Below are 21,852 nucleotides of genomic sequence, written 5' to 3'. Positions count from 1 at the left end.
TTGCAAAAAAAAATTAAGTGGAACTTTAAGATAAAGATTTTCATCCAATGTAATGATAAAAACCAGGCCAAAAATAGTTTCAAAGATAAATGGTAACAGGTAGCAAACAACTCTGTGTGACTAGGGGCAGGGGGAGAGAAAATTGTCTAAACTTTGAATTCTGAATTGAGACAGATTCCTTCTACTTGCTAGCTGCATCCCAAAAGGGCAGCCTGCAAATTTTGATAACACCAAGCCTGAAATGGCACATTCTAAATCTCCCATTAATGAACAGGAGTGAGACAGAAGCCCCAGTTAGGCAGATAATGAACTGTGCTCTGCATATAGACTAATGAGATTGGGAAAACTGAGGACTTGGAGACATGAAAAGAAGAGGCAAAAAAGAAACATTTCCAAAAATAATCCATGGTCTTGATGAGACAACAGGGGACTGGAAAGAAGGTGAAAAAAATTCATAATTGGAGGAAACATTTTGGAAGTGGGAAAGGTTCTGAAGATCAGAGAGGTGCATAGAGACAAAAGCCAGTGGATGTCCAGGGACCTTGGATGAACATGGGATTGGTGTCTCTGAGCAGCAGCACAGCAGGAATTGACTTCTCCCTGATGTTCCAGTGGCCTCCCTGGCACTGAGGCAATGTGAAAAGAGAAAACAGACTGTTTTCTGTGAAATTATCAAACAGGGCAAGAGCTGGTTCTGCAACAGACCCAGAATCCTGACCCACCACAGGGGGTTTTGTATTCTCTCGCCCACAACAAGAGGTGAAAATACTTGGTGAAAGAAAATAAATAAGCAGGGTTAGCTTGGAGTGCAGGCAAACACTTGTTATTGTTATAGAAACACAAAAATATACTGCAAAAGTCTCTGCAAGGGACCTGAAATGAGAGTGGCTCTGTTTCACTTGTTGATTCCACTTAGCACTTAAGGAAGTAGCACACAGTCAATTCAGTCTTTTGGGACCAATTTAACTCTTGAATGCATTTATTTTTAATAGGTTTGTTTGGGTTTTTTTAACATGCACTGGTATCATGTTGCATGCATGCAGCAACCAAGCACAACAGCATTGTCTCCATCTTTGTAGTGACAGGTGGAGTCAACTCCTGAAGACACACTGCTTGCTTCATGCATGAAGCATTTCTACATAGAAGCAGCAGAGTTTTGCCATGTCACTCTAATTATTCACCACTTTTTAAAAACTTCTCTCAAAGTCCAGATTCATTGACTTTTTTAAAACTTGATGTTCTTACCCTGATAAATCAATAGAAATTCTACAAGGTTTTCCATTTTTTTTTGCCCATATTCTATTTTTCACCAAAAAAAACGCCAAAAAACAACAAAACCAAACAAACCCCCACATCTACCAAAATTAAATATTTATTTCTATTTATTATTATATTTGAAGCCTCAAAATTTTTTGTGGGATCTGAAAACTATTTTTCGTACTGAAATAATCAAGGGAATACCTACAGCAATTCTACACAAAAATAACAAACTACATATTTGTTGTCAGAATACCAAGCAGCTGTTACCATAAACTCCTCTAGGTCTTTTCATTTATTTCTTTGATATGTAAATGATACAACAGACCAAGGGAAAATACTACACATTTTAACTTCAGTAAAATTTTGATTACATTCATTGTCATAGAAAAGCAATGAAAATGTATTCTAGGAAAAAGGTCCTATAAAGTGAAGCACAAACTTCACTGAGAAACAGTAACCCTAACTTCTATCAGCTTTCCACAATAAAAATCCTAGATTGTGTACTTTCCAATATTTTCATATGCAATTTTTAAAAATTGCACAAAATTACCTTACTCCCATCTGGAGATAATATAAAACAGATTAAAGAATCGGCTTTGGGAAGAAAAATTGTTTGCAAGTCTTCATAAGGAAAGGACTATAATTTCAGCTCTTGAACAACTGGAGTAATGATCTGAAACAAATGGGATGAAATCCAATAATGATGCTTCCAGCAGACTACAATTAATTAAGAATAATTCATTATGCAAGTTCTAGATGGAAAATTGGATAGAGAGAACTTCTGCAGAAAAGAATCTGGAGAAAACCATGAGTCTAATACTGTGGCAGGAAAAGCAAATACTGTGCTAGCGTGCATTTATAGGAGAGCTGCATCTTAGGCACACAGACTGAGCTTCTCACTTGTGTTTGTTCCCAGTAAAGTCTCACCTGGTACAGAAACCAGCAATGGCACCAAACTTCAGGAGAAGGAGCAACTAAAAGGGTTTACAACAAAAAGCTCTAAGCTGAGTACACTGAAAGACTGAAAGAATGGAAATGTTTTGCCAGGAAGGTGGAAAGAGAGAAACTGGAGGAGAAGGTAACAATCTGCAACTGTATAAAAAGCAAGGATTCATTACACATCATATTTTAAAGAAGAAGAATGGACTTAACCCAAAATTTCCCATGCTAGAGTTCATGTTAGACAACAGGAAGCTCTTTCACATGGAAATGAGTGGGAAATTCTGGCAGATGTTTCCTTAAGTGGATTGTGGAATCTCCTTTTTCAGAGATTTTTATAACAGCAAATACCTGTTTAGTATACTAAAGGTATATTCAGATTAGTCTTTGTACATGAGAATAAAGCAGATTATTTCTGGTCTCATTCTCCATTTATGGCACTTACTGTGGGTTCTTTTTAAGTTTCACTTTTTTTAACTGATCCATCATCTGGATAAGCAGAAATATGATGTGTTGGAATTATCTGGATAAGAATAACCGGTGACAATGCACAGTGTAAAAACTGGCTTTATATCAAGTGTTAAAATACTTAAAGAATCACATTTTTGTTGAATCTACTAAGTATCAAAACGATTTTATATAAAAAAGTAAGAAATACAATAAATCTTTAAATAAAGTACTGTATTCCTTGTGAAGCTTGTTCTGCTGTTTTCACAAATAATAAAAATATTAAATTCTTGCCATCACTTGAAAAATCTTTCTATCTAAAGAGGCACAAGAAATACCAATGATAAATCTTTTGTTACATAGCCACAAGTAAAATTTTCAAATTTTGAGTCACTGAAAAATAGAGGAAAAAATACACAGAGCTAGGCTACTCTTATATAAGAATTTTCAAATAAACCAAATAAATTCTCATGAAAATCTTGAAACTGATGGCCTTTTGTGATTAAAGGCATGAAATAGGGCTTTATAAGAAAGGAATAAATTATACTACGTTACTAAGAGTACCAATGGAATGGTGCTATGGCAGCAGTCTGTACAAGTAGGCAGGGATACCAAGAGTAGGATGTTGTTACATAGCTTAGTGGGATACACAAATTTGTCAGCAAAACAAGAACCTAGTCACAGTATTAAGCAGCAAACCCAAAACAAAGTATTTTACACAGAATGGAGATTTTACATTTACTTACTGCTTCAGAATACTATGATACTGCAAGTCTGCATAGGCTGAAAATACAATTAATCTCACAGAATGGAAATTTAGTGCAGCTTTACAGGAGTGCCACCTCCCCCTGAAGGAGTCCTGAATTTCAAAGCAGGAAGTCTCAGAGTATGCATAAAGCATTTCTGTACATTTGCAGTGTTACTCATCTCTAAACAACTTCTGTTGAAGGCAGAATACTGAGCTACATTGACCTTTAAAATATCAGACTACATCCCTTCAATGTAAACTAGTGCAATAATAATGGCTCACATTATTATACAGCAAATTCTTACTCTGGAATCTGAAAATCTCTGGAGGTGGAACTAATCTATAGCTATAATAATACCTATAGTCCTGTTTCAGTAGCTTAAACCTGGCACTGAATAATGCAAACATTTACAGAAGAAATATGTTGCAATAACCTTTCCTGCACATGCTAACATTAGAACCAGAACAAGTTTTGAAATTATAGTACTGAAGTATATAATCCAGAGCATAAGAAAGATAAGATGAAATATGCCTTTGAATAATTTTTGAAAAGGGTATTATTTATTACTTAAAACTAATGATTAAGAGAATGATAACTTATCTGCCTTCAGATCATATAGTATGTGTAGCTACATTTATCTCAACATGGCAAACAAGTTAATTTTATCTTATTAGAGATGAAAGAAAAATTACAATTCCTATTTCAGGCAGGATGCAGGATATAACTCTTGCTCATCAAAACTGATAATTATTCATCTAAAAATGCTTGAAATATCACGACAGATCAAATTAATACCCCTGTCAATTCACAATTCAAAGCAGAAAAGTTCAAGAAGCACCACATGGGGCAATAACAGAAAAACAGAGACACTGGGGACATGTCTCATTTATTCCCATCTGTTGCAGAACACTTTTACCCTGAGGCATGCACATTCATCTTTCTGCTCCCAAAAATAATTTTCTATAGTCTTTCTATGCAGTTTTGTTTTATTTTCACTGATTCTTATCCTAAACAATATCTTAAATTGACAAATTTCTGAGGGTTTGATGTATCACGTAAGAGCAGCATTACTTTATATCAGCCTCCATTTCTTTGGCCTTCAACAGAAATCTTCCCTCACCAAGGAGCCCCCAGGACCCTGAACATCCCAACAGCTGCACCACTGCTGGAACCAGGGCTGGTGACTTCTTCTTTTCCTTCATTCATTTCTTTTTTCTCTCTTTCTTTTCATCTCACCTCTTTATCCAAAACCCACTGCCACATCCTTACAGAGTAGATCAGGGAATAACATATCCACTTCCACAACAAGTGTGTGATTTATACTAAAACTTTATGAGTTTTTGCAGACCCTGACTTCTCTCATTCCTTTCAATCATGAGTATTTCTGAATCTTGGGTGCTCCTTTCACCTCAAGGGTGGGACTCACACCATGGCATTTCACTTAGACACCATTTAGATTTAAAATGCTACAAATCACAGCAATTCTTTACAGCTTTGCTGGCTTCTAGGCTGGCTTCAGAATGATTACTATCATGTCTGTGTTTTGTTATTTAGTAAAACAAAAGTTAAATACTGCTCTCAATGAAATCTGTTATTTGATACTTAATATGAATTAAAAGAATCTTTCTCAAACTTCACAGGCTGAAATATGTTTCCTCCTCAAAAAATATCTGATGTTGTATTACTAAATCCTCAGCTATACCACACTCAATATATAGATTTCCCATGCATTGCAGAAGTAGCATTAATTACATAATCAGAATGCTTAATTTATTCCAATTAACATACAACACTGCCAAGTTCCCTGTTTGACTAAAAGCAGAATTACTGTTTAGACATTTCACAGTGTATTGCAAGTAAGTAAAATTTCTTTCTAAGCATTTGTCTGATTATTTCTCTTTAAAAAATTATGATTTTGAAGACCAGTATAAATTTATATAAATATGTGCATTTTTTCATAAAGCATACATGTCTATAAACACTAATAGGTATGTATATATATGCACATATGTACAAACGAACATGTACAAAATATATATAGGCCTAAGAGTTTACACTTTACTTTCTTTTTTTAAAGATCTTTTTGACAGGTTTTGCAGCATGAACCCTTTGAATGTTTTCAATATACAATTCCAAGGATTACCTTTCTTAATACTTTTATTTACCTGAATCTGCACAATGCCAGACAGTATAAATAGTTCAAAATAATTTTATACTTCACAAAAATCTAAAAAGTTAAATGAAACATGAAGTTCTGCTTACTTCTCAATGGCATGTGGACTTCAAACTCAGAAAATAATTCTTTTTCTCCTTTTTGTTAAATAAAAATCTGATATGATCTTGTGGGTTTTTCAGGTATAGGAAACAAACATGGAGTGCTCAAATCAACAAAGAAAGGCAAGCAGGACTGAAAAGCCTATTTATTGGACTCCTTATTTACATCTTATGTTCCATTCTAATGTTCTGCTGTGCAGATCAAGAAATATAACACTGAAAAATGGTTTAAAACTTTGCAATTTATATTTTTGGAAATATTTTCCAGGATTTATCACTCAAGAACAATGTTCTCTTTTTTTCTTTGTTTCATTATAAAAATTCAGAATTTTTATAATCATGATAGTAGTTCATTAGTCTTTTCTTCTTTAATTCAGCCTTGTATTAAGTGGGCAAAAAGTATGAGTCATTATTTTCAAAAATACTGTTTTGCAAGAATTCTAAATGAAAAAAAAATACATGAAATTAAACAAGATTCTTCCCTTCCACCCTGCAATGGATGGAAGTATTCTTTAATTCTAGTTTCTCAATTTTCTCTGACAACTATTAAATTGAGAAGCAAAAATCAATGGACCTCCTAAAAATCCTTCCTAAAACTGAGGAAAGAAAGGAGAGAGAACAAAGGACAAAGGAAAAAGAAAAAATCATGAAAACTTAAGAAAGAAAAAAAAATATACTACTGAATTCCTATATCAGAAACAACCTTAAATAAAATTCTACAAAATCAGTTTTAAAACAAGAATTCTACTTCACTGTCATACAATTTTTTGAAGATCTGTAATCACACACTAAAATATCTCCTCCTCCAAAAAATTTTAACTCAGATGTAATATTGAATTGATATCAAAATTAGAAAATATAAAAATCCAAACCACAAAACTCCCAAGCTCACAAACAGGGAAGTGAATAAAATGTACAAAATTTTCCTAATTGGAAGTAAGAATCTTGCAAATTGCCACCCCTGCCTAAGATTGCCAAGCACACCTATGTTGGCAATGGATAAGAATTTCTCTTCCCTCTTTAGCAGATTTTCCCAGTTAAGTGAAGATGTATCTGCTCTGGGGACAGCTCATGAATCTCAGACATTGATTGACTCTTCAGGTATTGCTGATAGTTACTGGTTGTCATCTTCTCTAAAATTTTTATATTAAATCTAGAATTATCTATTCTATTCAAAATCTTCCTGGAACACACTGAAGAAAAATCCCTATTTCCAAAAACATAATTTATCTTTTTTACCTCGGTAAGAGTCATAATTAATAAGGAAGAGACATACAGCTCCTCAGGAGACAATTTAATTCACCAATCTGCAAGATTTTCTACCATTTAGGGACTACAGGATTTGAATTACAATATCCCAATACTCTAGCAACTCTTCAAGGGCTTTTCCTGTTACTTTTTCATGTTATTAGCAGTTAGTCTTTCAGAGAGAAATGTTGAAAAGAAACACGAAGATAAGGAACACTGGAAGGTAAACTGAAAAATTATTACACTGAAATAATTAAAGGAATTCATTATTCCTCTGTTATCATTATTATTGTTCATATTATGCCTTAAATGGGTACTGAATCTTATATTTCATGCCTAATTATAGTCTCAGCATAACAGGCATAGCTGCATTTCACAGTTTTATGGCATTTGGACTCAAGTTTCAACCTTGCTTTCCAGTTTGTGGTCAATAAGATGTGGTACAAAGCCTGCCCTTCCAAAACACATGCCAAGATGCTTTTAAAACATCTATTTTTCAGTAGCAGTAAGGAGAGAAGATGTGGAGACACTAATCTCCTCACTAATGTTCTCTCTAAGCTATTAAGATCTTAATTCTTGCAAGAGGAGAGTTCTGATGAATGGCATAGTTATCTCCAGCTTCAGAAGAGTGTAATAAAGATGAATATTTGAAACCTCTCTGCACTGCGGTAGCTTGGGCTTTTCTCACTGTCACATTTCACTTTAAGGAGCTTAGGTATCAAAGGAAAGACTGAGAAATGTGGCCTGGAAAGATCTTCATTTATTTTGTGGAAATTTATCATTTTTGAGCTGAAAACAGCAGGTCAATACATTTTGTTAGTCAGGGTTAACATTCAAAGCAGAGTGTTTGGACGGTAATACTCAGAAACAAAAATGTTAAGCAAAAAGTGGTAATTGCTCTCTGATTTGCACTGTAGTAAGATCTGGGGGGAAAAAATACCAAAACCCCAACTAATCGTTCTCTTAAAATTAGCAAATAAGAACAATCAAAATTCAAAACTGAGGATATTTGAGACTTTCAGCTGAGAGGCAGTTAATATACTCTGACATTTTTCCTTATGACACTTAATTTCCTCTGGAAAAGCCTGCTTAAACGCTTAGTTTAAAGCTAACATAAATTAAAATGTCAAAATATCTGAGTATAAATTTAAAGATTGATCTTAACATCATAAAACTTAAAGGATCAAAAATATATCAGATTATTAAATCTGCCAAAGTATATAAACTCTTCTCCAGTGCATGATGTAAGAAATAAATTGAGACTAATGACCCCTGGGGGATATTACTGGTGACCAGACTCCAGCCAGACTTTGTGCCACTGACCACAACCCCTTGATCCTGGCAGGTCAGCCTCATTTCAGTCCACCTCAGTGGGCTCTTAACTGGCCTGTTCTTCAACAGTTTGGTTTTGAGGATCTTACAGGAGGCTGTTGAAAGCCTTGCCCAAGCTGAGATGAACAACACCCATGCTCTCCTCCATCCACTGAGCTGGCCATGTCATCATGGAATCCAGCATGATTTTCCCTTTGGAAATTCATGGCAGCTACTCACAAAAACGTTGCTCTACTCTGCATGCTTGGAAATGTTTACATAGATTATTTACTCCATCAGCATCCCAAGAGACAAGACGAGGGTGACTGGCTGTGAAGCTTCTGGGATTCTCTTCCCAGGTGGAAATGACATCTCTCCCAAACCTCCCTCCCTCAGATTGTCCTGACCTTGCCAAGGCTGTTGAATGGGACCCTGCAATGACATTGGCCCCTCAGCCCTTGGTGAACCCCAGTGAGTCCCCTGGGCTTGTGTTTGTCCAGGGGCTCCCAGTCTGATCCTCCTCCACCAAGGCCAAATCTTCCTTGTTCCAGACTTTCCTATCCATCTCAAGGGCCTGGGATTGCTCAGTGCTCAATCTTAAACAGCAGAGACCAAGGTAAAAGAGAAGGCATTGAGTCCCTCAAGTCTTTTCTGTGCTCTCTGCCTTCAGATTCTTTGCCTCATTTGGAAGAAAGAACAGCACAGTAGCAGAAACCTATTCATTCTGAGGCAGCAAAAGCAAAACAAGCTGGAGGAAAGTGAAGGTTAAACAGAGAATTCAAAGATATATTGAGGCAGGTCATCTCTGGAACAAAACAATGTCAGATTGCACAACTAGATGCTTTCATAATGCAAAGGCATAACAGTAGGACTATGAATTTCACGATTTTTCAGAATCTTCTCTCTTTATTTTGGATTATTAGAGCTTTCCCAATGCTCATTTATGCCATTTGGGGAAAGAAATGGAAACAGAAGCAAAAGAAAAGGGCATGCTTATGTGCATACATCAAGTTATTTTTGTGTGCTCTACAGAAAAGAGAATACAGAACTCATTAATCAAAAAACCTATAAAGAAATTGATATAGCAAGGCAGTATCTGTGACTTCCATATGCAGGAAGTATATGGGAAGTTTTTATTTATATATATAAAATCTGCCTTTTCACTCCAATCTTGCACCTCTCTGAAAGCAGAAAAGTGTAATTAAGTGAAATTGTAGGTGGGAACTGTAATGCAGATAAATGTCCCCTGGCACTAACCACAGAATTCATCCTCACCTGTGACCCAGAGTCAAAGCTACAGTCAGATTTGCACTAATTAATATATCAACCTAATGAGTTATCTGTACTGACAGCATGATTTAGCAGAAGTTATTATTTTCTGAGAACACCAATATTGTAATTAAAGTGTTCTTCTTTGGTGCCAATTTTGGCGAGCCCTTAGAACTAAATAATTGTAAAAAAACCTCTACTTTACAATTGCTGATAATTATATGATGGCTTATTAAAAACAGGTCCCTCATTTTTCATTATAATTCATTACCTACTCTTAAGCAACTAAAGTAACACTTTCAATAATTGTCTCCTTCAATGCATCCTTAGCACATATTCCACTTGGACATCTGAAGCTTTTTTGTTTGGTAATATCGACTAGATCTGCATTTTAGAATTCACTTCTTAGAGACTATAGCTCAATTAAAAGTTTAATGTTAAATAAGATATATTTTGGCACTCAGATTCTCCCCACTGAGCTCCTGCAGACCAGAACAAGGCCAGCCATACCTCAACACCCAGGTATTACTGGAGCCTTTCAATCCAGAGAACATTTGGGGATGGGGAATTTATCCATGCAGCATTTACAGTGAGCCAGAAGCCTGACCAGGCAGACCCATTCTCTCTGCAAGTTGTTATCTACACACAGAGGCTCAGAAAAGCCCAGCAGAGCAGTGCTGGCAGCTGTAAGAAAGCTCCACTAAAGCAGGCACAGATAATAAAAAATAATATATTGCAAATACACCCAGGGCATGTTATTTAGCTGGGGAGCTCCCTGAGCTAATCATAAGACCAGGCCTCAATAATGCAAAAAGAGCCAGTTTCTGTTGGATGCAGCAGGTATAGACTAACATTTCAATCTTACCAGCAGAAGTACCCAACATATTGAGAACAGCCATTACAATTTGCTTCTACACAGTAAAATGAGAAAAGCAAAGGGATAATCAAAGCATATGCAAAATAGAGATCCTGCCCAAATGAGACTAATGGAAGATGACATCCACAAAGATTATCCATAATTGAGAGAGGTCAGAAATCGCTTGAGACATAAAATGACACTAGAAAATTTTTTCCACATGTGGCTTAGGAGCCATTCTGGAAGTCATCCCTGCTTATCACCAGACTGGCCTTTCTTGTTGTTCACCACACACCCAAAATTACTGCTGAAAAAGGAAATTAAGTTAGGGCTAAAAAGCAAAAGTAAAAAGTCATGAAAGAAAATAGAAATAATAATTACAGTGGTTGAACAGTTTATCAGATTTGAATACCAGAACTGCCTAGATCAGTTTTAAATGGAATGGGTAATTTTATCTAGCCTTAGTCAAGCAACCATGAGAGTGAACCTGCTCTTGCAAGCAGGACAGGATTTTTAATCTGGAACCTTGGTCTCTACTGCTTTCCCAAATGTCATTGAATAAAGGACATAAAAAATATTCTAAAAACCCTGAAAATCTAGCTCTCAAACATATCACTATAAGCACACCTAGTAACAACTATGTCTGACTATAAACAGGAATGTTAAGACAAGGTAATTACTGCTAGCACTTCCTGACAACATTAATGGAAAGGAGAAAGTGAGAAGGTTGACATCACCCTTTATTCCTAGTTAAAAACTCTAACACACAGAATATCATGAATAGTGCTAATCAAAGGATGCTGATCTTGGAACAGAGAAACACAAGGAAAGGAAATACATAAGGGTAGGCAATAACTTATACCAAAAAATACTTTCAGAGGCAAGTTGTCACAATATCTCTATGAGTAACAATTGCAAAAGTCTACAAAAGGAGTATTAGAAGAAAGAGTGTAGTGAAAGAGTTATCTCACCTCTTTCATTATCTTTCCACACAATTTTTCGATTTTTCTCATAATTTTTATTCAACCAGATGAGGATGGTTCGCTCATATCGAGAATATATATTACTGCATAAAGGTTCTGATTTTATTCCTGGTATGTTCTGCAAGCATTCCAAGCTCGAGGGGTCAGGAACTATACGGGAAGAAACGCGTGGAAGAACAAACACCTGAAATGATAAAAAATGTTTTCAAGCATGAACTTTAAAAAAAATTTCAGGCTGACAGATAAAGAAAAAAACAAACACTTCAAACTCAAAATGTTTTCTAATTTAGGGAAGGTTTAGGAGATTGTACATTAGCACCCACATAACCCCTACACAGGATGGTGAAAGGTCTCAAGGGCAAGACAAACAAGAAGCTGCTGAGATCACTTGGTTTGTTCAGCCTGGAGAAGACTGAAGAATGGCCTCACCAAGGTCTACAAATTCCTCAAGGAGGAGGACAGGAGAGGAAGGTGTTTATCTTCTCTCTCTGATGATCAGCAATGTGGACACAAGGAAATGGAATGAAACTGCAACAGGGCAAGTTTAGATCTTAGGAAAAGGTTCTGCACTCAATTGGTGGTTGGTCACTGGACCTGGGAAGTGGTCATGGCACCAACTCAGTCAGAGTTCAGGGAGCATCTGGAGAATGCTCTTAGTCATATGGTTTAGCTTAGGTAGTCCTGTGAGGAGCTGGGAGCTGGAATCAATGCTCCTTATGGGTCCCTTCCAATTTGAGATATTCTCTAAGTCTAAATAATTTTTGTTTTCAACTTTTCTCCAAGTTTTGATGAACCCTGTGAAACCATTAGGTCATCTGTATTCCAAGAATTACTGTGCATATTCTACCCAAAGTTCTAAGTGATGAACTACTTACACTGATATCCAGCACAATCTATAGAAACATTCAAATTGCATCTTTCATGACCCAGTTGCTTATTTAGGTCAAATTACACTGATTGTTTCTCCTGAAAAATTCACAATAAAGGCCTAAAATAAAATTCAGGGCAGAATTGGTTTCCTGGGCTGCAAGTGCACATGGGGAACTCATGTCCAGCCTCTCATCCACCAGCACCTCCAAGTCCTTCTTGGCAGAGCTGCTCATGATCTCTGTTCATCCCCCATCCTGGATTGATACTAGAGATTTCCTCAACCTGACTGATATAAAACCTGATTGAATCAAGGCATTTCAAGCTACCTAATTTTTAGGATTTCATCTCATCAGGAAAAAAAAATCCAAATCCAAACAACAAAACACACACATACTATTAATTTAGGTGGGGTTTTGCTCTGTGCTAGTCTGTCATGTACCTATGAATACTACAGCAAGTTGAAAGAACAGCAAAGTGACTTGCTTTCTGGTAACTATGATTGCATTTTTCCACACCCATGTTCCCATGTGTCCTTAAGTCATCTGTCTCAGCCCAAGTACATATACTGTTTCATTTCTATTTTTTATTGTGCTTTCCCAATCAATAATCACATAGTCAGAGAATAGTTGAGGTTGGAAGGTGCCTATGGAGATTGCCTGGTCCAAACTTCCTGCTCCAAGAACAATCAGAGTGCTTTTCCAGGACTGCATCCCACTGGGCTTTGGATATTTCCAAGGACAGTAACTCCCCAAACCCCTCAGGGTATCCATTCTAGTGTGTGACCACTCTGACAGGAAAAAAGCTTTTTTAACTTCAAAGGCATTTCCTGCACCTCAGCTCATGTCTGGTGCCGCTTACCCTTGTCATGAGGCACAACTGAGGAGTCTGGCACTGTCCTCCTTACAACCAAGCTCCCCTCAGGTGCTGAAACTCATTTCTTAGATACAACCCTCCACCCAAGCCTTCTCCTCTGGCTGAACAGTCTCAGCTCCTTCAGTCTCTCCCTAAATGACAGATGATCCAGTCTCTTAAATCATCTGTGGATCCTTCACTGAAGTCACACCCCAGTACATCCATGTTTGACTTTTACTGGGAAGCCCAAATATTAGCTGCATTTTTAATCTCTTTTCCATCTCTTGGAACAGAAATAAATAAATTTTTCTCTTAGGCACCTAAATGTACTGATCATTGAAGAGCACTTAAGCTTTACTTTGGAAAACATGGCATCCAAAATTTTTTTTTATCACCAGTAAAAATAAAATTGAACAAAATCTGAGAAGTCTATACTGACCAAGACGATCATATTTTAAAATGAATAGCTATTATAAAAAATGCTTAGCTGTTTAAAAATTCCATTCCAATGTAAGGTAATCAATGCTACTGGTACACATCTAGGCAATTATGTCCAGTGAAAAAGGCTTCTAAGCAAGGTAACAGAACAGCATGAAAGAGTTTTCTCTACTTGCACCAATATTTACATAGTGCAATTTTTTTTATTTATATATTTATATTTACATATTTAATTATAATTTATAATTTATATACTTATAATTTATAGATTTATTTCAAAATTATATTTATATATTTAATTCCACAAAATGCAGACTGTTCTAATATAACATTTCCTAATTGAATATATTAACACACTTATAAGGTTTTAAAGACAATTAAAATATTCTCACTCTCTCTTTTTTCTGTCTTAAAAGAGAGAAACAAAATACTTACAAGCATTTAGTTTTAAAGATGTGTTTGGAAAAAAATAAACCTCCAGTATATCACAGGATATAAAATAAATATCATTTACTTTATAGTAAATATAAATAAATTTTCAATTTATTTATGTTTATTTCAAGATAAAGCTTTTAGCCACCGGTTCCCCAGAATCTGGTAGCAAATACATCTGCAATTTACCTTGTACATCTGCAGCAGCACATCTGTCCAAGCTCGTTTGCTCATTGTCTCAAAGGTTTGGCTCTCCAGAACAAAAATACGCCTGCCACTTAACTTGCCTGGGCTTCTCATGGTTCCCCTCTTCGCCTCAGGTACAAAACACTTCAGATAAAAGATGGGAATATTTTTTCAATATTCATTTCATCAGTTTGGATAGGAAATTCACAAGAGGACAATAGTGAATCAATCACATAAATGGGTGATAATATCTACTATAGTGCAATAGTGACCAACATTTAGAAACATCTGCAGTTTGCTGCTGTCTCAGGGATAAAAATCATAATAAAGAACTGACAGGAGTTGAAAGCAGCAAGAAAACAGGGAAAACACACAAAATACTTAAAAATTGTAAAATCTGTATGATAATCAGATCTCTACTTTAAAACATATCTGTTGGACATAAATATCAGGTATTAACAGTATCAGAAGAAATTGGAAAAAAACAGGGAGATGAATGTAAATGTTGGAGTCAGCTTAAATTCCTACTTACTCTCACACATGTGCTTAGAGTTATGCAATCCAAAACAGTCACCACAGTAAGAACACCCATGGACCACCAAGAACTTCCACTAGTATCCAAAGGACTGAAACTGAGCACAAGGGCTTTGTTAAAAGGAGAAAAAACACCAAACCTACCTACCCTCACTCCAGTATTCACTTCACTCCATAACTCGTAATCTTCTGGTGAAAGCAGAAATTCTGGCATAATATGAGGAAGATATGCTCCTTTCCTTCTGAAATCACAAAGCAGGAGAAGTTAATAGGAAACATAATTAAGAGAAATCAAATTTTTTCAAGTTATTTTATCTTTGTGTAATCTCCTCTATCTGAATAGCCTCTGGAGTAGTGATCCACCTCCTTTAATTGCTTAGATAATCTTCATGGATAGAAACTCATGTTCAATTCCTATGGCTACAATTACACACTTAAAGAACATACAGCTCTGGATAGATTGGCTTCTTTTTGAGCATTGCTCCTCCAGGAAGGATTTAATACACATGAAACATCAAAACAAATACTATCCATTTCCATGTGAGAGCCAAAGGACTCATCATGTTCCACCAAGAGCATCAGTGGAATGGTGAGCTTATGAATGAAAAACTTGATCTGACTGTCCACTGAGCCTGTCTAAGAAGAAAGGCTGCAAGTCATCTTTTGCAATTAAGGAAGCAGAGTTTTTGTGGAATTCCTGTGCTGGATATAACCCTACCACAGGACATTTTGATTACTGCAAACTGCACAGATAACCTTGGTAAAAATAAATTAAAGGTTATAACACATACATCTTATCTCACAAAAACGATAAAGGAAACTCAAAACTCACTGTATACCATCCAGTTAGAACTAGGCTTGAGGAAGGCTAATTTTAAAAATTGGAAAGAGGCACACATAAATATCTCATCATACTTGAACTTACTTAAGGAAGGAAAGCAATTCAGTGTGCTGCCAGTGGAGTTGGAGCATTCTCTCGACTGGATCAGTGGACAATGACTGGCTTGCTGCAATGCCTGGTATTGATTGTCCATTCAGATGCACTAACATTTCATAAAATCCCTTATCTTTGTCAACCCTTCGTTTAAAATTCTTTTCTTGTGCAACAGTTAGCTGGACTATACACACATCACTAGGAGAGAAAATGTTTTGATATTATATTGATACAATTTGATATTATTATTCTATACGCACAAAATGAGCTACAATTACATGTTTCACAAGGCTAATTTAAGAAACCATTAATTAAAAACAGCAGCAAGGAGGGTTGAAAAGTACAGCACTTTTTCATCTTTACAGAACTTTCATAATAAAGTAAGGATTTTGAACTGCATGGAATATTTATACCTTCATAAATAAAAGCTTTCTGCCAAATATAATTTGGATTTTTATCATGTTTATAAATGTCTATGTAAGCCACCCAACAGAGTGGCTTCTTCACTATTTAGCACCAAGCTAGATAAAATCAAATAAGTGAGGCCACCACAACTGATATATTTCCTGAGTGCTTGCAAGACTCTTGATTATAAAACATTATTTTTCATTTGTTTCTTGATCTTTAGATTATGTGGGGGGGAAAGACATTGTTAAAGAACCTACTTATGCCACCAAAAAAAGGGACAAAGGCTAGAACTGTTTTCAGTCTCAGAGGAGAATCAATTCCAGTTGGGAAGATTACATACAGTTTGAACTGCATATTTAACACACACTGCATTATGATACATAGTAGCTTAGTTGAAAATGTATTTTAGAAAGTAAAAACTAACACCGGGATGACATTTTCATATAAGCACCATATGGAAGCTACAATTTGGATAGAAAACTGTGCATTAGAGTGTGTTTTTGTTCCTTAGATCATACCCAAACCCCATGAGTAGATCTGTTATCCTGCTATGAGACAGACAGGAGTTAGGCATCAATTACCTTCTCAGTGAATAAGGTATGGAAATGGGATTCTGTCCCTTAGGCCAGCCAAAGAGTGTGAACCAACTCTGGACAGCATTTAGGGTCTTTTGAAAGAACATGTAGTCCTCCTCATCTTCATCAGGAAAAAATGATAATTCACACTTATCTCCTTTCTCATCACTTTCACTGACAGTTTTACTCTCTTCACTTGCTTCTTCATTCTCTTCACTTTCATATTCATCACTCTCACCTTCATCAGTGGTAGTCTCTGAAGGATACACACAAAATGAAACATCCAGGAAGATTTCTTATTTCCCCTATTTTGTCTAGTACAAAAACATTCAACACAGAATTGTTTACAAAGAACAAAACACTGCCAAGACAACAAATGATCAACTTATTTTAGGAAAAAACAATTTAAGTCACATTTACACATCTTAGGAATAAAGAAAATGATATATTGAAATTTAATTTCACTTTCAAAAAAAGCATTACCCAACCAGCAAAAAATAAATTCAAGCATGGCTTACAAAACTCTAGCCAGAATCTTAAAAGGGACAGTCTCACACACAGTTCCAACAGGCCCAGCTTTGCCTGTCAGTCATTGCAAATTCACTTTAACAGTTATTGTACAGGTATAACTCCCACTACATCTATAAGCCTTTGGACTTTTGTCCCCTCTCTTAGGCTTTCTCACTCCTAAATTCTGATCTGTTCATAACTAATATATTTTAAAAACTATTAGTTGTTCACATCAACAGCAATATCATTGCACAAAAAGGTAACTAAGAAAACAAACAATAGTTTTCCTTACAGCACAACTAACTTAGGTCAACCTCCATCCTTGAAGGTGTATTGTAATACCACTGTTGCAGTTTCACTAAATGATGCAAAAATAAAATTAATTTATACCCTTGTGAATTAAAAAAATATTACTGGGATTTAAGAAGAAAATCCAATACAGTGTGGAGAAAAGAGTCTAATTCTTTATAAGATCAATGATTTTATGTGCTGTACTATACCTGATTCAGAATCTTCACAGCTGGAGCCACTATTTGCACCTAAGGAACTTGTGGAATGGGTATGTGAAGGTGATGCTGGTGTAAAACATGGCTGTAGAACAACTTCTCCAATGCTGAAGTCTATATTGTCTGTAAAAAAAGATTCAAGTTGCAGCTGAGAAAACACATTTTACTGTCTGTGCTCTAACACATTATAAATAGCTACTTCAATATTTTTCTAATTCATGCTTCAATTAATCAAGTAATAGTTCTTATTTGACTCATAACAATCTTACTTTGGTCATTAGACTGGGGTCCAGAAAAAATTTCATGCATTTTTGGGTTTTTTCCCCATTAACTATATTTTACAGGCTTCATCTTCCTGCTTGTTGAAAAGCCCCTATCAGAACAATGCTAGTTCAAGAATTCTGTGTCATGACAAAATACTCTTAAAGACTTCTCGTTCACAGCTGTGTAATGAGTCTCATCATTATCAAGCTCTTTAAGACTAGACAACACTTATTTTACAAACAAAACTCAGAAGTAAACTTTATCAATCCATCAGTTCTGAAGTGACAGATGTTGGGACATTCTCATGTTGGCCTAAAATGGGATTAAAGGACCCTCTGTTGTCAGTTCAAAACAAAAGAGGCACCAAGTGAAGAATCAAACACACCACTAAGAGAAGCAAGAACTCTCTATGATTATCTTTTAACTTTTGATTGCTGCCACTGTTATTTTTACCATCTGTAGGAAGTAAAACAAAAGCTCAGTGTCAGATTGGAGGCAAAGCCTTCCTGGATACCTTTCAGACACTGTGTTGTATAGATAAGGTTTGGTCCCCCATTAAACAGCATTCAACACCAACACAGTCCACACAAAATCACATAAAAATACTCAAGGAATTTAACAGTCATGACTTGCTTCAAAACTAACACAAACTGATGTGTAAACAAACCAATAAGCAATCAGTGCAGGACAGAAATATCCCAATGTTAATGGGAGATCATTTATTATGAAACCATCCCTCCATTTTTAGCTTAATCCTCAATGGAAATCTACAAAGCATCTTTAAAAACAAGCTTGAAAAAAATGGTATATTGGTCAGAAAAAAATGAAGAAAATTATCAAAAAATTACATATTAATAAGAAATAATATTTTTCCTCTTCCTATTGTCATTTAATTGTGCTATGACCCTGAATGATGTGGTACTTATACCTATCTTCTTCCATTTGGATGAAAAAGAACAAAACATGACCTGTCTTTTTACTAATTAATCCCTTTCTCAATTTCCCAAGTAGCAATTCTCTTCTCTCTTGAATACTCTGAGTGACACACTTACTTTAAATTGATGCAGTCTTAGAGTTCAGACTTTGATGCTAAATCTGTCTCATATCTAAGAACTTACTTGCTTACCTAAAAAACTTCTCTTATTTCATCAAAATACATCAGATCACATATACAGCTATTAAAAAAATATATAAAATCATCATTTACCCCACATTGAACCTGCTTTAAGCAGGACTAGATGCCCCCAGGGATCCCTCCCAGCCTGGATTATACAATGACAGCCTCACACAGAGACCACAGATCACTGAGGCAGCAGAGATGGCTCCAGCAGGGGGGACACAGGCAGAGACTTAGAGACAGGCAGAGGGAGACATAATGCAGATAAAAATATTTCTGCTCCTGACCACAGGATTTTACTAAGCCTTAAAAGATAGCTGTGCCCTTCTCCCTTCAAGGACAGGAGTTAAAAAACCCTGAAAACTATTCCCAACAGGCAAATAATGATCACATTTTAAAAAACATCATGTGGTTTCTCTTTTGCTTTCTTCAAAACCTATGATCACTGTCTATCAACACACTTCAAATTAACTTATTCTCTAATGTTTTGGCTGTTTTCCTTACTCATATTTAAAGCACTTCACGAAACATTCTGTAAGAATTTAGTTTGTTCAGTATTTTTCAATAATTATGACCTGATCATTTATATAACTGGTCCTCCTTTTCAACAAGAAAACTGAAGCTATTGAAAAGTTTAATTGTGGTTTTCCCCTGCAATAAATGAGGTAAAATGCGATCTTGAAAATCACATTCCTGTTATCACCCTGAAAACACTGTTTTTTCTAATACTAATGGACATAACATAATTTCAGAGGTAGAGTTTTGACTGCTTACTGCTTCTCCAGATAATTTTTTGATCAGAGGAGTGCAATGCCAAGAATGGGTATAAGGTGAGAAGGCAATTGTCTGCTGTTCCAGCAACCTGAAATGAGAACCTGTTGAAAACAAAACACAAAAATTACCATTTTCTATTTGCCAATGGTAATCAAGATATTTTTCAGCACAAGAACAGAAGACAGAGTGGAGGTATCAGAACTCCTTCATTCTTCTCTAGTGGTTGAACAGATTACACAGGTGGGATTGAACCCTCCAAAATGCTGAAGCTTGGTATAGTATTTCCACTTCTTAGTTTTACTATGAGCATGGGTGTAGCATCAGAGTCAGCAGAGATTTAATGAAATAAATTAACTCTGTATTTCTAAAATGAAAAATAAAAACTACTAAAATTACAACTGACACTAATAAGTCTTCTAAAGATGCCTGCTAACTTGCTAAATAATATGTCCTACAACTTTTGACAAGGGAAGTTTTCTTGAAAAGCAACTTCTATTTCGATGCAGCATTTATTCTCTAAGACTTTACAGAAATGTCAAAATAAATATTTAAAAATAAATAGATTCAATTTAAAAACAATAAGATATTGACTGCAGTTGCTGGAATATAACAGAAATTGATGTCCATGCTCTGATGTTCACTGGAGTGTCTGCTCTACCTGCAGCAACTTTATTGATGTGCAGCAATCCACCTTTTAACCCTCTTTTTGTACTTCACCCCAGTCTCTCAGTGTGTAGTCAACAAGCAAATTATTGCCATCAATGCAATGCTGGGAGCCATCTGTATTTATGTTCTTAGCTCATCGCAGCTGACAGGTAATTAAACCGAGCTTATTCCTATGTTATTAAATAGCTGAGTTTGTAGTCCTTTTTTACTTATTTAAAAACATTAATTTTAATTAATTGTTTTGACTAAACTGCCAAAAGTAAAAAGAAAAATGTGTTTTAATTATTCAAACAGCATGCTGATATCCATCTTGCTTTAATACATTGAAAATTATGCATATTGAAAATATACCTTGCACAGAAGAAATGAATATATTTTCTGTTTCCTTGAAACAATCAAAAATAAATTTATATTTATTGCAAATTTAGATTAATATTAAAAGATATGACAAGACCTCTTATATTAATTTATATATAGTATGAGGTAATTAGATTTTACTGGGGTTTTTTTTGTGGAATAAGATAATCAATTAAAAAATAAATGTTTTAAAGTATCAGAAGGTAGCGTTGTTTCCTCCTTCATACTTCACTCTTCAAACACAACATTCTTGGACATCTCTTTCAAGGCAACTTTAAGAAATAGAGAAAGGTTCCAACAAAATCCATAGCCAACTTTCTTACAGGTAAATATTCCCATTGGGATTCCAATTTTATATCTAAGAGTCATTTAAGTAAATAATCCAGCTCTGTAAGGCTTTGGTTTGCTCTTAGGAAACGTTAATCCTACTGGAACTTTGCTGGGGGCAAGGCAAGGGCTCTGGCCACTTGCACCTTGCAGCGTAATATTTCTTGCAGCAAACTTCATAATATCTCTTGCAGCAAACTGCTTTTATTCAGCAAATAATCTCAGCAGCAGAGCACCAGCAGGACAGATGGCTGTGAGAGGCACATCCACACCTACCTGTGTGCACAAAATGTACAGCTGTACATGCTCAAAACAAGTGCCAGGGCTTGTTTGTTCCACCTTTACCAAGCCATTGAAAGACACACAGGATCAATAACTACAACACAGAAAGGTTTTCAACTTCCAACTCACAACTTTGCTGTGATAAATGGCAACTGTCAGTACTCTGCAGGCACTCAGGTGAACTTCAGACAACTGAGTGAGGGGCAGGAGGGGAAGAAAGCTGTACAGAAGTTAACGAGAGATAGCTCTCAATGCAGACATCTGAGTTACTTTCATGGAACTTATCAGACTCAGTCAACTTCCTGACTTCTCAGTTTGAGGTGAGCATCTCAGCCATTTCCATCCTAAATGCCTGTGGGAACTCAGCACGTCCCTCCGGATGTCCAGAGTTGCTGAGGACCCCGTTGAGGGGCTCGGAGACCCTGGCATGCTGCCCGGAACACCTGGTGGCTTGATTTTAATCCTTCCAACGAATTGCCAGCTT

General features: G+C 35.9%; 1 protein-coding gene across 1 annotated transcript in view; it reads right to left on the bottom strand.

Annotated features, from left to right (window-relative positions):
• CFAP47 (cilia and flagella associated protein 47) overlaps positions 1-21,852 on the bottom strand; it is a 259,541-nt gene that overhangs the window by 186,719 nt on the left and 50,970 nt on the right. The window contains exons 27-33 of the mRNA XM_063182155.1: positions 19,737-19,837; positions 17,576-17,704; positions 16,572-16,821; positions 15,574-15,780; positions 14,797-14,890; positions 14,118-14,258; positions 11,325-11,520 (exon numbers count right to left, since the gene is read on the bottom strand). Of these exons, the coding sequence (XP_063038225.1) occupies positions 11,325-11,520; positions 14,118-14,258; positions 14,797-14,890; positions 15,574-15,780; positions 16,572-16,821; positions 17,576-17,704; positions 19,737-19,837 (1,118 nt within the window). The remainder of the gene's footprint in view (positions 1-11,324; positions 11,521-14,117; positions 14,259-14,796; positions 14,891-15,573; positions 15,781-16,571; positions 16,822-17,575; positions 17,705-19,736; positions 19,838-21,852) is intronic.

The sequence above is a fragment of the Melospiza melodia genome, chromosome 2 (assembly GCF_035770615.1).
Source record: "Melospiza melodia melodia isolate bMelMel2 chromosome 2, bMelMel2.pri, whole genome shotgun sequence".
In the NCBI taxonomy this organism is placed as follows: domain Eukaryota; kingdom Metazoa; phylum Chordata; class Aves; order Passeriformes; family Passerellidae; genus Melospiza; species Melospiza melodia.
The sequence above is the reverse complement of the archived record's forward strand: the minus strand, read 5'-3'. Positions and strand labels throughout refer to the sequence as shown.